Source organism: Macadamia integrifolia, chromosome 4 (genome assembly GCF_013358625.1).
Source record: "Macadamia integrifolia cultivar HAES 741 chromosome 4, SCU_Mint_v3, whole genome shotgun sequence".
Taxonomy (NCBI): domain Eukaryota; kingdom Viridiplantae; phylum Streptophyta; class Magnoliopsida; order Proteales; family Proteaceae; genus Macadamia; species Macadamia integrifolia.
In genome coordinates, this window is record NC_056560.1 from 33,593,831 (window position 1) to 33,614,225 (window position 20,395).

The 20,395-nt window shown below is 37.8% G+C and overlaps 2 protein-coding genes across 2 annotated transcripts in view; one reads left to right on the forward strand and one right to left on the reverse strand.

The window, feature by feature from the left end:
- Positions 1-7,993, forward strand: part of LOC122076638 (ras-related protein RGP1-like) — a 10,414-nt gene extending 2,421 nt beyond the window's left edge. The window contains exon 2 of the mRNA XM_042642045.1: positions 7,201-7,993. Coding sequence (XP_042497979.1) covers positions 7,201-7,651 — 451 coding nt within the window. The 3' untranslated portion in view covers positions 7,652-7,993. The remainder of the gene's footprint in view (positions 1-7,200) is intronic.
- A 1,881-nt stretch (positions 7,994-9,874) lies between these two features.
- Positions 9,875-11,245, reverse strand: LOC122076637 (pathogenesis-related thaumatin-like protein 3.5). Its single transcript, XM_042642044.1, has 2 exons — positions 10,885-11,245; positions 9,875-10,786 (listed from the first exon to the last, which is right to left on the reverse strand). Exons 1-2 carry the CDS (start codon positions 10,937-10,939, stop codon positions 10,119-10,121), a joined length of 723 nt encoding a protein of 240 aa, XP_042497978.1. The 5' UTR covers positions 10,940-11,245; the 3' UTR covers positions 9,875-10,118.
- Positions 11,246-20,395: the final 9,150 nt, after the last annotated feature.

The window sequence follows — 20,395 nt, forward strand, 5'->3', positions numbered from 1 at the left end:
ACATTCGGTAATAGGTGCCATGACTGCACTAAAATTTCGAATGAATCTCCTGTAAAATGAGGCTAGACCGTGGAAGCTACGAACTTCAGTGATTGTCTTCGGGGTAGGCCAGTTGGTGATGCTCTTGATCTTCTCAGGATCAGCTTCAACCCCCTTGGAGGAGACAATAAAACCAAGGAATACAACCTTGGGCAGCATAAAGGAACACTTCTTGAGATTAATGTATAGCTTCTCCATACGGAGCACCCTCAAGACTTGCTTCAAATGGTCGATGTGATCATCTGGATGCTTGCTGTAAACTAAGATATCATCAAAGTATACAACCAAAAATTGACCAATAAATGGACGAAGTACCTGTGTCATAACTCGCATGAATGTACTAGGTGCATTCGTCAGACCAAAGGGCATGACCTTCCACTCGAACAGTCCATCCTTGGTTTTGAAGGCGGTCTTCCATTCGTCTCCTGGCCGAATACGAATTTGATGGTAGCCGCTTCGAAGGTCCAATTTTGAAAAGACCTTTGCACCGGACAACATGTCTAGCATATCATCAAGTCGTGGAATGGGAAACCTATACTTAACCGTTATTTTGTTGATTGCTCTGCTGTCGACACACATACGCCATGAGCCATCCTTTTTTGGAGTAAGTAATGCTGGTACAGCACAAGGACTAAGGCTCTCAATGATAAACCCCTTCTTTAGTAGTTCATCAACTTGCCTTTTGAGCTCAGTGTGTTCTGTAGGACTGAGACGGTAAGCTGGAAGGTTGGGAAGCACAGAACCAGGTACCAAGTCAATAGCATGCTGAATATCGCGCATGGGAGGGAGCTTATTAGGTAGCTCGTCAGGTACTAAATCAGAAAAATCTGTTAGAAGTTCTCTAATAGGCCGTGTGAGCTGAACTGTTGGTGGTGGAGTGACCTCTCTAGTAACCAGGGCTAATATCATGCCTGTACCATGGCTGGTTCGCTCAAATTGCTTTTGTGGAACAGCTAAGATCTTCTTCTGTGGAAGGACTAGCATCTTGTTGGTATCGGTGGTGGCTTTCTGGTTAGTCCTCAATGTCTGTCTCTTACGCATCTCCTCTGGTACATTGATTGGCTCAAGTATAGTGCGCTGCCCTTTAAAGGTAAATATGCACTGATTCTTCTTTCCGCCAGTGAGAACATCATTATCATACATCCATGGTCTCCCTAAAAGAACATCAGTTAGCTTCATAGGAATAACATCACACCATACCTTTTCTTCATATCGAGAAAGTTGTAATGGAACAAAACATCGCTGATTGACCTCCAAAGTGTTGCCATTCAGTAGGGATACTTTGTAAGGCTGCGGGTGTTTCTCTACCTTCAAATGTGCTTTCTTCACAAACAACTCAGAGACAACATTAACGCAGCTGCCACTGTCAACTATCACCTGTACAGTGCGATCAGCTGAACGCATGCGGCTGTAAAATATGCATGTACGTCGCCAATCCTCGCCTTTGGTTTCAGCAACCAATATGCGAGAAACCACATGAATTCCATAGGAGTCATCTTCATTTGCTTCAGCCCCATCATAATAATCAACATTTTCGTCTTCTTCTTCCAATGGGATTGGAAAGATATGGGAATTATCTTCATCAGGAGTATCGTCAGCGTCAACCATCACTGCTACTTTGTGACGTGTAGGACAATTTTTAGCATAATGTCCCCTCTCCTGACAATGAAAGCATTGCACTGTGGCGGTGCTAGGCATAGGTGCTTTCCCCTTGTGATCAGCACGTGGAGAAGGTGTGGTACGTGGAGGATAAGAAGTAGGATTTTTTGCTGAAAATTTTTTTGTGATCTCTCTAGCTTGATATCCAAACCTTCTGCCCGTAGGAGCTAGTAACTCCTCTGCATGTACTGCCTTTTCGAAGCATTCCCTGACATTGGATACATCTACTACGCCAATAGCACGATTTATATCAGATCTCAAACCCAAACGAAAGCGGGAAAGTACCTGTAATTCATTCTCCCTGATGCCAGTGCGTGAATAGAGTGAATCAAACTGCTCCATATACTCTGCAACGGACATACTCCCTTGACGAAGAGTATTCAGCTTGTCCTGCAGTTGTGATCTAAAGTGTCGTGGTAAGTATTTGGCACTAAGATCTTCTTTCATCTCTTCCCAAGTAATGGGAGCTCTACCACGATCTTCTAGATCCCTTTCTTCAGTTCTCCACCATTCGCGGGCTGAGCCAACTAGCTTAGTACGTGCTAGTCTCATCTTACGTGACTCAGACAACTCATACCAATCAAAATAGTCATCTAAAGCAGCCAACCAATCATAAAATACCTGTGGATCATGCTTTCCGTTGAACTCCTTTAATTCAAGCTTGACTTTTTGTGAATCATCAGTACGTTGACGGGGTGCTTCCAGATCACCATTGAAATAAGATCTTACATGCTCCTCAAAGGTAGGTGGTGCTGTAGGGGTTCTTTGTTGTGCCCTTTCAGCACTTCTCCTATGTTGACGATGCACAGCAGATTGTAGTTGATACCTGTCCTCCCTCTCGAATGGTACATTGCTGCCTTGTATTGGAGTAACACTTTGGTTCTCAAGTCGCAGTAACCTCTCACTAATAGTTTTTTGATCAGCAGAGAGTTGTTGAAACATTTCAATGACTTTTGCCATTGGATCAGGTGGAGGCGGCGGCCACTGTGACTCATTCTCTGCCATGCTCTGATACCAATTGATGTAATACTGAAATTGAGGAAGCTCAAAACAGTACCAGGGTAGGATCTTTTCTCAGAGAATAGGGAATTCTAGATATGGAGAATAGGATATTGCTAAAACTTGTTTGAAAGATGAAAAAAAAAAGATGGAACAATAAACAATAATATAACACCCGGGCTTCACACCGCAAGGTGGATCGACTGGATCAAACACCAACCTACCTTGATCAAACACAAGGGATTTCTTGATCAAACACAAGAGATTCTTGATCAAACACAAGAAGAGAGTTGCATAAGCAAACTTTGTTTTAAATTCTGAGTTGTCCTTGAATGCTTACAATTGATCCCTATTTATAGGACCAACTCAACAAAACATTACATACCCAACTTCCAACTAACAATAGTAGAAAGTCTTCACTTATTAAAGTTGGGGTAGAAAAGTATTCACCTTCCAACTACTAAAGTTGAAAGAGCCTTCACCTACCAACTACCAAAAGTGGAAAAATCCTCACCTCTTAAAGTTACAATGGAAAAGTCATCCCCCAACTACCAAAGGTGGAAAAGTCTTCATCCCCCAACTACCAAAGGTGGAAAAGTCTTCACCCATCATCACTTACAAAAGTGAATTGATCCCCCCCATTTAGAAAAGTAAAAAGTAAAAGTAAAAGTAACTTCTAACCACTTAAATTGAACCGATATTGGACCAACATGGACCATGGTTCAATTGGAACTAAACTAAGACATAAAACATGAAATAAAAACTAAGTATGAAATTAATAAGCATCAACAAGGTAAGGCCATATGCTAGTTACTCTTGTTGGCCTTCTTCCTACGGATGTAGATCTTCAGATCTGCATCAGGAAGGTTAGTCCAAGTAGTGAGAGGCTCGCCAAATACCTTTTTCTTTGATCTGCTTCACATCTTCTCAGAAGTGATACCATGATGGTATATAGCCTGTAAAAGGTGAATATTTCTAAAAATTTGAGATCTGGTATGGGAGCCAACTGGAAATTTTGGAGCATAGAAAACTATCACGGCACAGAATAACAATGGCTGAAAGGAACAGTTCTTAATCAAGGCTTGTAAAACTAACATTTTGATAACTACAATTCAGTCCTTGACAAAGGAGATGTTATTATGGGATATTTGTACATGGAACTATGTCTGGGAACAGTCATGGAACTCATCCACATTGCAGTTGGTGTGAGGAAAAATGCAGTCTTATTGGAGAGGAGGCTATGTAAGAGAAGACCTTCGATTGCATTTGGTTGGTCTACTTTCCTTAACAGATCATGTTGTTGATACACAATATACTGATGTCCAAAAATACAACTCAATGAACCTTGTCAAAATGTATTTCTGTTCATCTATTCTACTTATGGGTTATTCTAGTTATTCTTTAGACTGACTAACTAACTTGTATTAAAACCATGGATTTCTCTTTACATGCAGATTTCAGATTTTTATCTTGTTCTACTATGAACTTTGATGTTGCTTATTCATTTTAGTGCCATCTAAATAGCCATTTATCCAGAAGAAAGAAAATGTATCTAGATGGTAAAACAATCCATTTTTGGGACCCTCTTCCTAGTTGCATGGACCATAGAGGTAAACAAAGCTTCTCATGGGGATAATTGTGAATTCTTTACCCTTTTATAACAGTTTTCAGTCATAATCTGGATGTTAGAAGAGAACTCTATCTCAAAATGACAGAGGTAGCACAATTGATCTTGTTTTTTACTTGGATGAAGGATTTCACACTTTCACATTTTCTAGCTTCATGATAAGTAAATAAAACTATGTTTTAACTTTGCATTGTTAGCTAATTGATCTAACTTGGAAAGTAGGCCAGTCAGTTTATTTTACATCACAGAGTCTTTTAGTCCTTGGGTTTCAAGGACTATCTCACAAAGGAAGTTAGAAGTGGTTTCTCCTTGCTAAGATGGTCTTGTAGAACCAAGACAGAGGAGTTAGTAGTGTCCTTTTCATTTGTTAGAACATGGGGGATGACTGTATTATGTCTTTCAGGTTAAATATAAAGTTCTCCTAGGTTTTTGGGTTATTTGGGGGTTAGCCAGGTCACTATTTTTAGCAAAATATTGAATCCAATTTCTAATATCCATATTAAAGGTACTGATAATGTTCACCAAGGAGTTTCTGAACTTTGTAAGTTAAGGAGTCGCCTCATGGCAGGTAATAAGACATTAGGTGGGTCCATGTTATGATGGAGCTCCACCCGTCTCAACTCTCAAGGGTCAAAATATAACTGAAAATGAGCATGCTATATGAGTCAGAAGTGTATAAAAAATTATAAAGAATCACAAGTGTGCCATTGACCTCGATTATTGCAATGGATGCTTGTGGCATTTTCTTAATTTTGAATGACTGTGAACAATGTTGTGATCCTAATGCGTTCTCATATTACACTGAAATAAACTGCTGACATGGGAGCAGGTTCCTCATGTCTACTGTTTCCTGCCATGAAGCATCTGGTACAGAATTCACCACCCTTAGTGAAGGTTCGGCCATATTAGTGGTTAGTCATGATTACAAATATAGATGTCAGCCACAAATAGGGTACAGTGTCAATGATAGAATATTTGAGTTTCTGGTGCACTGTACCAGCCATGTGAAACCCTGGCCAGTAACCTTGGTAGATCTTTTCCATTCTTTTCTTTTATCTTATTTTTTTGTTAGTTTCTTCCACAAGTGCATTTTGATTACCCTATGCAATTCTTTTCTTTTTCTTTTTCTTTTAATGTGAAAGTGGTCATTTATTTATCTTAGTATATTTGTATTAATTCGCTGGATCTTTACCTTTATATAACAAACTGATAGGGTTACCCACCAAACTTCATAATAAACCCTAACTGATTTTACCCTTTGGCTTCTTTTTTGTTCATTTCTTCCTTTCATTAACGTCCCTGCTTTTCATTACTCGCTTGAGGGTTGTTACCTTCCTATACTTCATGATAGGGGGGAATTAAATCTTAGGATGGTTATTCACCCCATCAAAAAAAAAAAAAAAAGCATGGTTGACAAGAGTTGTTCCACAATTTAAATAAATAAATAAATTACATTAAACAAGGAATTGGCAGGAGACTAGGAAAATGAAAGAGAAATATAATTTCTTGGTCATGTCCAATAGATTTTACACACACACACTCACACCAAAAAAAAAAAAAAAACTTGGAAATATTTTTGTATTGTTCCAAGTACCATTTGTTCTACTTGTAATATTTTCTGTCTTGTTACAGTTCGACCATTATGATAGAATTTGGAATTTATTTACATGTGCCCTGGGCTTCCTTATTTTGAAACCAAGTCTCTCAATTAATTAAAAGTCTAGCTGATTACTGATTATACACTTCAAAATATTCAGCTAACCCTGGCTATTTTTTATTTTTTTTTGGTGGGCCATGACGTGCATTGGGTTGGGCATTTGGGTTGAAAGGCATTACTGCTCAATGTATGCATGGCATCTGTAGGGAAAGTTTCTCTTTTATGCGGGTGGATGTGGCTTATCTGTGAGGTGGAATTCCTAGGCTCTGGGATATGATAAATTGAACATTTCAGGTATTAATATTCTGGTGGTGATTCTGTGGTGTATGTGTGTTAGGTTGCAATTTTTCCTTGGCTAACAGAGGTGCGTTTGGTATTGCTTCAGTACAGTGATCCTAAGGGAATTTCTAAGGTTATTGAAAGTTCAATGAAAGAGTCTGTGACTGTATTAATCAATTTTCCTTAAAAACCCATTTTATCACTTATTTATTATATGGAGAATCCTAAGATAACTCACTGTTTGTTATCATTCTCAAGAACTAACACTTTCTTGCGGTTATTGTCATGGTTAATCATGCCCTGGTTCGGGTTAGTTAACGTCGATTTACCTCACTCCTGGTCTGTGATCTCAATGTGCATGATGGAGTTTGATTTTGTTGCCTCAGCAAAATTAAGGAGTCTGACCTGTAAAGTATTTGTCATTAAGAAGCAAAATCTGGTTTTCAGGGGAAGCTGGCGGGTTTGAACTGATTTATGATTGAGGAAAAAGTATCAGTGATGCACATGTTCTGCATTAGGATATCTGATTCATTTTAGGACCACCTGCTGGGGGACTTTGAATAATGTTGAAATTGCCCGAGGGAAGAGGAGCTAGCGATTTGTATTGGGGAGGATGGTGAGAGATGGTAGTATTTAGAAGGGAGGAAGTAATGCTTAAATGTCTAATGCTACCATTCCCATCTTAAAGAGCAAAAAAATTCGCCTTAGCACCAGATTTCTTGTTGATTTGTTAGGAAACACATCCATGAACTGCTTACTAGCTTTCCCATTACTTATGCACAACTGATTGGTTTCAAGTTTCTGCCATTGCACTCCCACAATTAAACCTATAAATTCTATTATGTTGTTCTCTGTTTTCTTTTGGTCTTATCAAATAAATGGATTTTCTGTCTAGCATTCTTATTCATTTGCTTACACAGGCCACGGGTGGTGGTTTCAGGTATCGTGCAGTGACAAGTGCATACTACCGAGGAGCGGTAGGGGCAATGCTAGTTTATGACATTTCCAAGCGCCAATCATTTGATCATGTGGCAAGATGGCTGGAGGAGCTTAGAGGCCATGCTGATAAGAACATTGTCATTATCCTCATTGGCAACAAATCTGACCTAGGAACCCTCAGAGCAGTCCCCACTGAGGATGCCAAAGAGTTTGCCCAGAGGGAGAACCTCTTCTTTATGGAGACATCAGCCCTTGAGGCTACCAATGTTGAGAGTGCTTTCCTGACTGTCCTTACAGAGATATACCGGATCATCAGCAAAAAGTCTCTAATTGCAAATGATGAACCAGAATCTGGAGGGAATTCATCACTTCTCAAGGGAACAAATATTGTTGTGCCTGGCCAGGAGCCAGAATCCAGTGGAAGGAAAATCACGTGTTGTGCCTCTTATTAGGTCTACACTTCTCTTTCCAAAACTTATTATGATAATCATCCATGACTCTCCTGAGTTTTCATACCTTTTTCTTTGAAATTTTGTTGTATTTAGCCATGTTTCTTCCCTCTTCTTTTTAGTTGTGTTTGAATTGAAATTTTGAAATACGAGCCATATTTTAGGAGACAATGAGTAATGACATTTGGTATGGCAAGTCATATTTTTTCATCTCTCTCGCTCTCTCTCTCTCTGTTGTAAGTTGGATTGGTGTAACATGATGTGATACTGTAATAGCTGAAAGTCCAAGAGATGTATCTCAGATTCTCAGTTTAAAGCTGGGACGGCTAGGACCCTTCTGCTCTCTCTCTCTCTCTCTCTCTCTCTCATACAACATTTTACAGCACACACAGATGCCTGTATCCTTATACCCAGATGCCTCTAAGCAACCATGTTGACATGTATGTTGTGGCATAGCAGGACCTACATGTATTGAATTTGAGTTTGAAATTTGACGTGTGGCTTATCCAGACCATTTCCTAAACATCCAATGATTGGAACTGTTTGCAAAAAAGAAAAAAAGAAAAATTATTGTAATTATTGACATAAGACTTTTTTTTTTCTGATTTCTTTTAGGCCATTAATGTCTTCTGCTGAAGGCCTGCAGTAGGATTAGTAGGCAGGTTTTGCTTCTCAGTGTCATGGGCTGATGCTCTTGAGTTGGGACTAGTAGGCATTATTTTGCAATAATGTAAAATAGGGGCATTTCCTCTTCGTCAATTGAGAAATACTTGGGCCATGTATGATCTTTGACATCATTCAACAAAAATAGTTGATCTTTTGCGGCTGTTTTTGCTTCTGTTGTGGCTTTTCCTTACCAGAGAGGGTTTTCTTGGTTTCATGATATGGTTCATGGAAATCATGGTTTTCAGTATCATTCCAGTCATAAGATGCTGGCTTCTGGCTTTTGCAGCATTAACATTAATGGGACTGTTTTTTCTCAAAGTAATTTACATCCTGTTGAACAGATTGAGTGTTGGTCTGAGTTAAGTTTGTGTAAAAAACACCCATCAATAGTGTTCTTAAATCTTAATGGGCTGTTGTAGTGTTCCTATTAGCTAGTATCTGAACATGTTATTGGGTTGCAGCAAATAATATTTGACAGTTGATGTTTCCACCTGCAAGGGAAAGTGAGAAAACTGGCTAGTGTGGACAGAAAATATTCTCTACAAAAATTGTTGTAGACTAAATTTTGTCTATGCATATCAATTTGATGGATCAAATGGTTATTCATCTTTGTCACCAAATCTATCAATGCAAGTGCTAGTAAACCCCATCTGCTGCCCATGCATCGATGACGCAAACTGTGAGCTTTCTGCACATGAATGAATGGGTTGTACAGGTTGATATGGTGACCTCCGAGAAGAGTTCTAGTTAGGAAATTTATACTAGGAATGTGATCTATGCACAGATATGTTGTATGAGTTTTTGATCTGGGTCTAGCATCCAAATTATTCCATTTAGGAAGTATTCTGTCAGGAATTGATTAGATATGATGATTTATATTACCTGTTCAGCAAAATTTTATTGGGGCTGGAAGGAAACAATATCAACAAGCATCTGTATCTCTATACTTTGTTCATTTAAAAGAGTATGCTAGATCCAGAAACCATTTTGAGTGGGACAAAATTTGGAGAGCCACATTCTTTACTAGTCCAATTGAGTGGAGAGTTCTTTGCCGGGATCATGCCATCCATCAACTTGCTTGGAACATATAGGTCAATGCTCCTGGGTGTTATGCACTTGGTATGGCATCCATTTGTCTATGGTAAGCATTGAAGATGAGTTCTAACAAAGATTAGGAAAAATCTGACTAGTCAACAGGTAGGTCTTTGGTTGGTGAATTTTGTTTGAAAATCATAGATTACATATATATGTACAATTGATATCAATACAATTTATTTTAGGGTTCACATTTATCACTTGCCTGAATATATAATATGATCATTCCTCTTGCAATTAGTCCTACCAACCGATACAACCACCATATACCACCAAAAATCCAGCGGGAAATGGAAGTCACAATTACCAGACCATTTTATTTTCTGAAGCTTACTGATTCATCTGCCAAACTATGGGTGTCAAAGTTTAGCCTGAACCGGTTGAACCGACTGAAAAGACTGATTAATCTTGGACCAAATCGGACCAACCAGACCGATAGCAACACAATAGGAATTCGGACCAAACTGACTGTAAATGAGCAAAACCATAACTTAAAAACTTGATTTCGGGTTGGCCTAATAACAGACCAAAACCGGACCAAGGCAACCGATTGACACCCTTGTGCCAAACAAACAATCACAGTGAAATAAGAATGATAAACAATTGAGAGTTTGAATTTATGTATCTTTTCATATCAGTCTACATATATGAACTATATATATTTCATCCTCTCAGTTCATACTTAAATACCCATAAAAAGGCTATGGAGTTAACAAAATGTGATCAAATAGTTAGCTCCCTTGCATGTAAAAGTGCTAGTGGCATCATCATATGCATAGCTATATGCAGTTGGGCAAGATGCCTTGAAGGCCTTGGAGTAATTAGTTGGCTTGCATGTATTTGGGGAGCCAAATTCCTCTGTGCAACAGTACTGAGGGGTATTGAAAGCCATACATGCACTCTTGCATGCAACCACCCTCTTCTTCTTGTCCCTCACTTGCAGACCTCTAGGACAGCTCCGGTTCAGGTCAGAGATGCACCTGGTTGGCTTACAAACGCCGGAACCGCCACCAACGGGTACTATTGAGACAGGAAGGTCATAGCCATCAACAAGGCTAACATCATAGAAGTCCATTGGACTATCAAGGGTGAATTCTGCTAGTGTTGTTGGTGGCACTCCCCCGGCACCAGCACATTGCAAGAAACCACCGCAGTCGCCGGTAAGACAGGTTCCTTTGCCGGAATCATCGAAAGAACATCCACGGCGACCCCATAAACGGCCTGACCACCCAGATGGTGCTTGGATATTCACAGATTTCCCTGGTTTTAGCTCTAACCCACCATTGTTTAGGACAGGTCTACCAGAGCCTGGTTGGATGCCGGGCCATATTGTGTTCTTGCAGTTGTTCTTTAATGTGAAAATAGCTGCCTGGGCACCTGCATCAGAAACCCAGAATAGAAACTCAATTAAAAACAATACGAAACAGAAGTTGATAAACAGAAGAGGTAGGAGATAGATAGAAAGTGAAACTTACCTGAGATTGAGAAAGAGAGAAGAAGGAAGAGGGGAAGAAGATACCAGAACGCCATGAGAGAAGGTTTTAATTTGCAAGTAGAACAGAGGAGTAGTTTTGTCTCTATTCTCTACAAGGAAGGAAGATGAGAGGTTTAAATAGATGGTAGTCAGCAGAGGAGGAGTTGCCCTTTGCGTGAATGGATGAAACAAGTCTTTCTAATTGAAGGTTAGAAGATGGAATGGATAGAAATCTCAATATTTTGCTTTTGTTGAAAACTATAAGCTTATTCCCGATTGTTACTGCTTTGATGAGCGATCTGCCTGAGTTTTATATTCTGCACTTTTGGAGGGTCTGATCCAAAACCTTAGAGACTAGATAGAGAGAGCTTCTCAAGTATGTGAAGCCACCAAGACCCAACTTAACCATTGTGAGATTTAATGGTTTTAAATCCAGTAAGAGGATATATGGATGGCCATGTCGAACTAAGGGTGTTGACTCGAACCATGTTAGAACCGGACAAGTTTGGTATGAGCATCAATTTTTAGAAGCGAGGCGGGACTTGATCCAGTTTTGAATTATATAAATACTCACTAAACCAAACCAAAACCAAACTGAATATCTGGTTCTAGACTGATTTACACCCTTATGTCAAGCTCCGGATGGCTCGGTCTTCAATTTCCATTAAAAATTAAATTTTAAACCGATTTACCCCACTTAAAACCGTTCCATATCGGGTATGAACAGTACCAATACGGATCGACTATCGATACCGTTTTTTAAAATGTTGAGATTACCTTACCTCAATAGCTCTCACTCTCTCAACATCTAGGCTCCCCAGCCCATTATAGTGGTTGCTGGTGAAGCTTAGGCCCACCACTATTACTATGAAATTTATGGAGTTTCAACCCAAATGAACTTCAAGAAGCCCAGTTCCATACTTGGGTTGCTACTTGCTACTAACGCCCAGAGACCCATAGGAGCTTAATTTATTGGTTAGTAACTTAAGCTGCGTTTGGTAACGTTTCAGAAAAATATTTTTAGAGTTTTTTCGTTCTCATGGAAATAAAAAAACAAAATAAAACGTTTGGGGCATTTATCATGTGTTTCAATTTTTTTTTTTCAAAAAAAAGTAGAAAAAAACACTGGTAGAAATGAGAATTGACAGAACGATAAAAGGTAGTTCCGTCGTTCCAATTTCGTTCCAAAAACAAAAAGGGCATTTTGACACAGAAACTGAAATTTATGTTTTTGACATGAAACGTCAAAAACGTTACCAAACACAGCCTTAGTATTAGATTTTCATTACAAATTGATTGAAAAAATAAGAGGATCTGCACTTACTAGCCTATTCTCCATTCTATATTATTTTATGATCGGTTAAGCTTGAAATCCTCAGGTATAAGTGGGACTCAAATCCTCTACAGTAAGCTGCAGTGAAGATCCAATAGTTGGGAGGGTCTAACATACACCCCGGTCATTGGATGTTCACTATCGCTCACTGCGTCCTTGCAGAGAATTTTATGCGCATAATTAAGTGTAAGACATATTGCTTAGAGATGCATACATTTGAGGACTAGGGTGGGTAATGGGGTATGAAGTATAGAAAGGTTCTTCTTGACTTGCCCAGGCGCCACCAGCCACCGGCCACGCCGACACGTATTCAAAAAGCTTTCTATGTGGAAAGATTGTTTTATGAGGACAATGATCAGTAGCTGAATGTGAACAAGTGATAACAGAGAGCCCACACCAGCAACAACCATGATGATACCCAATTATTCAAAGGTGGGAACTGGGAAAGCCTCCATATCCTGGCTGAAGCACTAAGGAGTTCTAACTTCTAAAGCTAAAATTCTTTTATTGTAGAGGACCCTTTTCTATCTTTGCAATTATTCTTAGATTGAGACTTTTGGGCAAAAAAAAACTGACTTTGTAAAGCTCATGAACTTTGAATTAACATGAAAGGGAACCAAGGATTTAAAACTCAGTATTGCAATATCAGGATCCTCTTATACAACACTACAAGATACTCTGGTGTGTTTGTCTTTTAACCTGTAAGAAATTAAGGATTGGAGGATTCACAGTGTGATTGAAGACCCTAAACATTTTTCTTATCAAACATTTTTTTTTTTTTTTTTTGGAGAAAGAACTGTCCACCTAGGTGCTCCCACGCTAACTCACACATAACCTCTGTTTTGGAGGGGGGGGGTGAAAAGATGCCCTGCCTCTGACAATGGGGGCTGTATGTGGATATGGGAAATGCTAGACAAAAAGAGTTCGTTCTCCCTCTCCCCTCTCACCTTCTTGTGGTAGTTGGCAGAGATACCCATTTTACATTGACTAATATGAAGCCAAAAATCAAATGAAGAGTTGAATCAAGTTAATAACTTAGGGTGCCCATTTTACATTGACTAATATGAAGCCAAAAATCAAATAAAGAGTTGAATCGAGTTAATAACTTGGGGTGCAACCCAAGTGATTTTCAAATTGACCATAACATTATCTTTATTATGGGCAAATATGGGGTAAGGTAGATCATAGATTTTTTATTTCTCATGGTGATTGGGGATTTGCCACACTTGATGCAGATTTTCAATCTGCTAAAACAATTTTTTTTTTAAATAGCCGTTATGTTATTGTGCCTAACTTATGCAAGTCTTTGGTGTCTTTATACATTTGAAAAAAAAAAAATTCTGTCAAAAGCTTGAAGATTCTGGGTTGGACGTTTCATCATTAAAGCTCTAAGATGTCTTATTCTGTCCACACATGACACATGACACATGACACATGACATGGGGTAATCAGAGTTATATAATTATAATCCCATGATTTGTTCGTATACTCGATGCTTGCATATACTTGAGGAGCTCTCTCAACATAATGGCTTCTAGATTTTAGGCTACACCCTCCAACAAAAAACAACCACTGCCGTTTAAATTTGGGAATTGAAATTTGAAAAAAAAATATAATATATTATTTATTTGATAATTCAGTTTTCATTTTCACATTTGAAAAAAACCACGTGCAAAATGGAAGTGTGGTTGGTAAGCCTCATAGACCACCCCATGCCATTTCTTTTTAGTGTAAGTAATATTTCTTCGTTTTGCTTTTCACACAAATGACATCATCACAGTTGGGTGCGAAAAAAATCCTCTACCATGGGTGCGGTGGAGCGGTGAACATCCGATGACTAGCATGGCATTGCGGCATGTATCAACGTCTTATTGACCATCCAATGCTCATCGCATCGCCACACCCACGGTAGAGGATCATGGCCCCACTTGGGTGGCAATGGTTTTCTGATTCATGAATCAATGACATCATTTTATATATCGTCAGTATTATTGGAGACTTTTACCAAAAAAAAAACAAAAAAGTAGTATATTAGAGACTGACTCTGTAGTCTGTTTAGTCTTTTCTGGTTCATGAATCATGATTGCTTCAGGGGAACAAAAATACACAAACTTCCTCCTTTTCATATTTGCACTGTTTCGTCGGCTCTGAGTTTAACTCTAAGAAAATTAGGGTTTAGGGTTTCGAGAATGAGAATGAGAATGAGAATGGGAATGGGAATGGGAATGGATCGGTTGAATCGGTCGATTCAGATTGAATTTGGAATCTGAATATATAAGACCATTAAAAGAAACCAATAGGAGATCGAAACCCATAATTAATCCGGGTTTCAATCTGCAAAAGAAATAAATTAAGAAGATCTGATTGAAATCAGACTGTTTTGACCGTTTGAGACCCTATTAAGAACCCTAAAATTGCTTTTTAGATCAAATTTCAGCACAAAATATGGGAATTGATAAAAGATGAGTTCAAAACTAGGCAATGCCATCACCATGAAGGGTTTCAAATTCTCTCTACAAAATACATATGAGCCATAGAATTTTTTGGCTCTTTTACAATTTTTTTTTAAGGCAGTTTAAAGAACCTGTAATAGTGCTTTAGTAATATTTCTATGATTTATGTTGAATTTAAACTCGCTTTTAAGACACTTCCATCCATCGATTGTATCAAAATTTGAACCGAATCTTGACCTATGAAATAAGATGTGAGATCTTCTATCACTTTTTTCTTTGTAATCCTATATTACATAGTCAAAGTGCTTTCTGATTTACAATGCAATTGGATTAATTATTACTAATATAACCTAACCCCATTAAATATTGGATATCCTAGTCTATCCTGACCCATGAAGCATGCAAGGTATTTATTTTGTTGAGAATGGTTTCAGTGTTTTTTTGGTTGGAACTGGGGGAGAAGTCTCTGGAAAATAATCCTATGTTTTTCTCATCCATGTTTTCCTTGTTTTGCTACCTGCAAAACACGACACGTGGACAACTTTAAGACCAACACACCGGATGTAATAATTCTCACCCAACCTTGACCGTTGATCTTAAAATTATCCACGTGTCATGTTCTGCAAGTAACAAAACAAGGAAAAACAGGGATGAGAAAAATAGAGGATTTTCATCTCTTACATTGCCGATGTGGGAGGAATCTGTCATGTCACACCAATTGTTACATTGAAAATGATTTCATCAACAGTCAAGACCCATATGGTCAAGTATGAAAAAGAGTTTCAACATATGTCTCATATGGTTAGGAAGGAAGGAGAACATCATAGGAAATATTATATGGTCAGGACATAAGAGAGTGTGGGAAAAGATCCCACATTGTTGACATGGAAGATCTTTTCAAAGGCAGAATATAATGAAAATATCCTAATTGACCATGCTTGAGAACCCAATTGAGTGATTTAAGAAGGATTGCCATGAACAAGGGCTCAAGCCAATTAACCAATATTCAATATATTTGTGAAAGACTCTTCTAAACAGCTTAAAGAACATAATTATATTAATCGATAGATGCAGTGCATGCACGTGGCGAACATGCATTGAGTCATCGAAATTCCATTTTGGCAAGCTCTTGCTCTAGGCCCCCCACCCCCTCTCCTTTTTTGGGAAAAACCTTGCCCTCAAGTCTCAGACCACCATTTTCTTGGTCTAGTTTTTTTCTATTTCTTTCATTTAAACTAATAATTAAAATGATTTGGCCTTAAATGCTATTACAAAAATTTGATTTGATGTTGAATTAAGAAAACTCAATAAATGATAAACCTCTTTCTATACTATTTTTGGATTGTCTGGAGCATGCACCTTACTAGGTCTATTTTACTGTATGTCGCAATATTGACATGTCTTTCTTCTTCTTTTTGTCCTTTCCCACACTCTTTGTGAAAAAAAATAAAGATTTTATTATCAAAAGTTCCACAGATTACGTCATTACTTTAGTATGTTGGAGAGTTTAATCAAACCATTTAGGCGTTACGTGAAAAGAGCTTATCAAGTATACGTCGGCACTAAGGATCTGAACAAATCGACATGAAATTAAAATGTTATAACTCTTAACATCTAAACATCGTGTTTAAAACAAATTTGATCAGTTTGGTCAATTAATACAAAAAGTGTTAGAAATGAAGAATCAAATTGATCATAACTCATAAGTTAATAGAAACCCTTTAGGCAGTAGGTGAAGAGAGCTTATCAAGTATACGTCGGCATCAAGGACTTGAACAAATCGATGTGAAACTGAAACTTTGTAACCCCCAACATTCCAACATAGTGTTTAAAACCAATTTGATCAGTTTGGTCAATTGATACAAAAAGTGTTAGAAATGATGAAGAATCAAATTGATCATAACTCACAAGTTATTGGCTAACGCAGAAGATTGATTGTGAAATATCATGACCAATTGACCATTAATCTTTGATATTTTTTTTTTTTTTTGGGCAATATATAGATCCCAAGGAGTATTGAATTTATGATCTCTTAATTGTGAGGTGTTGGTTCTTACGTATTAAGTTATATGCTTATGATGAGTGAAGCTTGTTGATGGTTCATCAACAATCAACACAGATCATGATTCATGATCGTGTTAACCATGAAAAATTGAGAAATGGTTCAAGAGTAAAATAGACAACCCCCACACCCATTGAACCCATTTAAAGTGCTGTTTAAGGCAATCTTGAACCCTAAGAGAGAAAAACCCCAAACTAATATCGTCTGATCAATTTTCAAGGTTACTACCACCGATTATGCATGTGTAAGTTTCCTGATCTTATTTTGGGTTGCGTTTGAATTGTGTCACATAACATGTTTTAGGTTAATGGTGGTTTTCCTTTTTTTCATTTGTTTACTACAAGTTCCTTAGGAATACCTGAAAGGTGTACATAGGGTGGAATAATTACAATGGGCTCTTGTAAGGCTAACCAGCTGGTGATGATGTAAATGGGGCTTCCCTCTATGGTCCTCCATTTGAGTATTCAATGGAATTTAAAAGGAAAGTGGTGGCTTCACTCATGGATGCTATCATTTTCATGACCAAAAAAAAGGTTTTTCATAGTTCTAAATATGAACATAATTTTTTTAAGCAAAAGGGTTCTTTGAACAAGGAACCTAAAGAAAGAGCACATTAATGAGATGTGAAAGAAAGATTTTAAAATTAAAAGTGCAATAAGGTCATTTTATATGGAGAGGAAAGAGGTCTTTCACACACTCTCTCTATCTCTCTCTCTCTCTCATACGCACTATATAAGATCTCTTTTTTTCTTTCTAACTAAATTACCGAATTACCCTTTATTATTATGCTTAAATTTACATTGATTGAAGATATTTTCCATTTGATGAAAATGGAAACTCTAACACTAGCATTTGGATAAAGTGGGGATATTTTATATTATGTCTGAAATCTTCATACTGTTAATTCCCAAGACTAACAATAATTTATATTCCACAAAAGCTGCGGAATTCAAATATAATAAAGCAAAAAAATATAAGGCATGAAAACTCCCTTATAAGGTTGTATATTACCACCTTCTCCATTGGAGAATCCCAATCACTGTGAAATACCTGATCTATGTTAGATAATGAGGGCACAATTGAGTATTATATGAATCTTACTTCTAAACTGATACTAATAAGATTACTAATCATTGCTAGATTAAATGCAAAATTTTCAAATTTTTTTGTCTGTTTATTGGTTCTTTTTTTGGCAATTTTTTTTTTCATAACCCTACACCAAATATAACTTTAGGACATCTTTCTCTATATCGACCCTATGTCTTCCTTCCATCTTTACACCTTCTAGTTGCTTCCTCGGATGCAACCATTGTTTTCACAATTGTTTATATCTAATAATATCTTAGAACAAACTAATAAAATCTCATTGATGAAAATGAAAATTAATTTTAAGAGGGGTACTATAACAATAATCACAACATCAAATTACTAATGTCACTTTTAAAAATGATAATTAATTTTAGGAGGGGACAACTGTAACTACAATCACAACATTTGATCAGGATGAATATGTATCTAATAATATATTAGAGTAGTAATTGCTAAAGTCTCTTTCAAAAAATGATAATTAACTTTAACAGGGGGTTCATTACAACAGCATCAGTAATGACAATGTTTATTTATTTATTTATTATTATTATTATTATTATTATTTTAATCTACCTTCAGGGGTACTACATAAAGGGGAGCAAGGAATCCTCCATCACCTCATAAGCTACCTTCAGGGTACCATGTAAAGGGGAGCAAGGTCTCACCATGACCCATGAGGAAGCCTCCATGACCTCATAATCTACCTTTAGGGGTACCACATAAAGGGGAGCAAGGCATCACCATGAGCCATGAGGAAGTACCCATGGTCATGGAGGAAAGGCATTGAAATTTCTCCAAGCACCTCCTTTAATTAGGAGGTAAAAGAGGAGTCCAAGAGCTTTCCATTGGTAGAAGTAGAAGCCCAATTACACTCATCACCAACATTGCATTTGGATAGAGACTGATGGGGACTAACCAGAAAGTCATCTGCTTTTGTATCTCATTAATATATATTTGATTAATAATTTATCAGTAACATAAGCACCAGTTAGAAATACATTTTTTAGTTCTTGTCTCATTCAAGAACAAGATGCCTCATATGAATTAGAACTAATCATAAAAATATTTTGTCGTTTATAAAAAAATATATTTATATAAGTAATTACCATGGATGAAGATCTTAGGGGTTTGGCAAAGGCAAGCCAGATATAGTTCTTTGTAATAAATTTGGGAGGCCAAATGAAGGATAAGGACAAAGAACAAAGAACAAGAAATATTGAAATCTTGGCTATACACGTGTGGATGAATCTGCTTATTTCCATTAGTTATTAGGGTAAAGGCCATATCATTGGGCCTTAATACGGTTCAAGATACGTGAAGGCCAGGATAATATTTTCATTAAAAAAAAAAATGGATAATATTTTCATTTCAGCCATTGGATAGAAAACCTACAAGGTTGGACATGCATTGCCCACACACATGGGAAGTAGAATCAAGTTGTGAAAAGATGCCCATGATGCCCTAGTTCCACTTTCCCTTGTGTGTAGATGTTGCGTTAAGAAATTGTCCTAAGCATCTTGTGGAACCTGCACAAAGAAGAAACACAAGAGAGTGAGCGTCGGGCTGATCCGACAAGGAATTCTCCCATGCCAAATTCAGATATCTTTGCAAACAGAAATTTCGGTAAGAATAGAAAAGTGTCGATCCCCTGAAAGGGTTGTTTACCTGGGTATTTATAGCCGTGGGATGGCGGCAACGATGGGAGTCCTAAACTGGTAGTTTCCTACTCACCATAGAAGTTTGTATGTGGCAAGAGTTATAATAGGAGAGTGAAATTTTGATACCCTTATGAGTCCTTTTTAGATTAGGAAGAGTTCAGTCCTTTCCTATAAATCACGTGTCAGACCTGGAGGGTACATTAAGGCGTATCCTGATGAGGAAATCCTAGAACTCATGTGTTGAGCGACCTAGATCAATTGGTTCAGTTCTCAAACTATTTACTTCGAATGACTGGCTGCATGTGTTGCTTGCTGCTAGGTTGGTGAAGCCTTGGGTCTGCCAATCGGTTGTGATTCTGGTGTTGTCTCGTTCTATTGGTTTTTTACATCCTGTGCAGCGAATCACCGACATTGCCTTTCATAAGCCAGTGTTGATCAACCGCTAGGTAATTGATCCTATAATAATTCAAGTGGTCAAGTTGTTTCCGACCTACGCATTAGTTTAAAACTAGATAGGTTGCTCTTGACTAGACCATTCATCTGAGCTTGTACTGGTGCCTTCCGCACTTGCACCTCCTGCATGTTCAGTCCATGTGGTACACCTCTGATGGTAGCATATTTTGCCATAACAGTAGGCACACGGTACCTCATTAATGTTGAGTTTTTAGTACAATTATTGTTGGCACACCTTGTATTTGAGTAATCACCTTATGTTATTCACTATATTTTACAAAGCATTGATTTTACCATCATTTCTCAAAGTGTTCTTCTGGCACGTGACTTAAAACTTTTTCCATAAATAAAGAGTGACATGGGGTATGTGTGGATCCATTTGCAAGTGCCAAGAAATTAAGCTGTCACGTAATGAAAAATAGGACTATAGGATTATATGTATCACCCACTAGAACAATGCACTG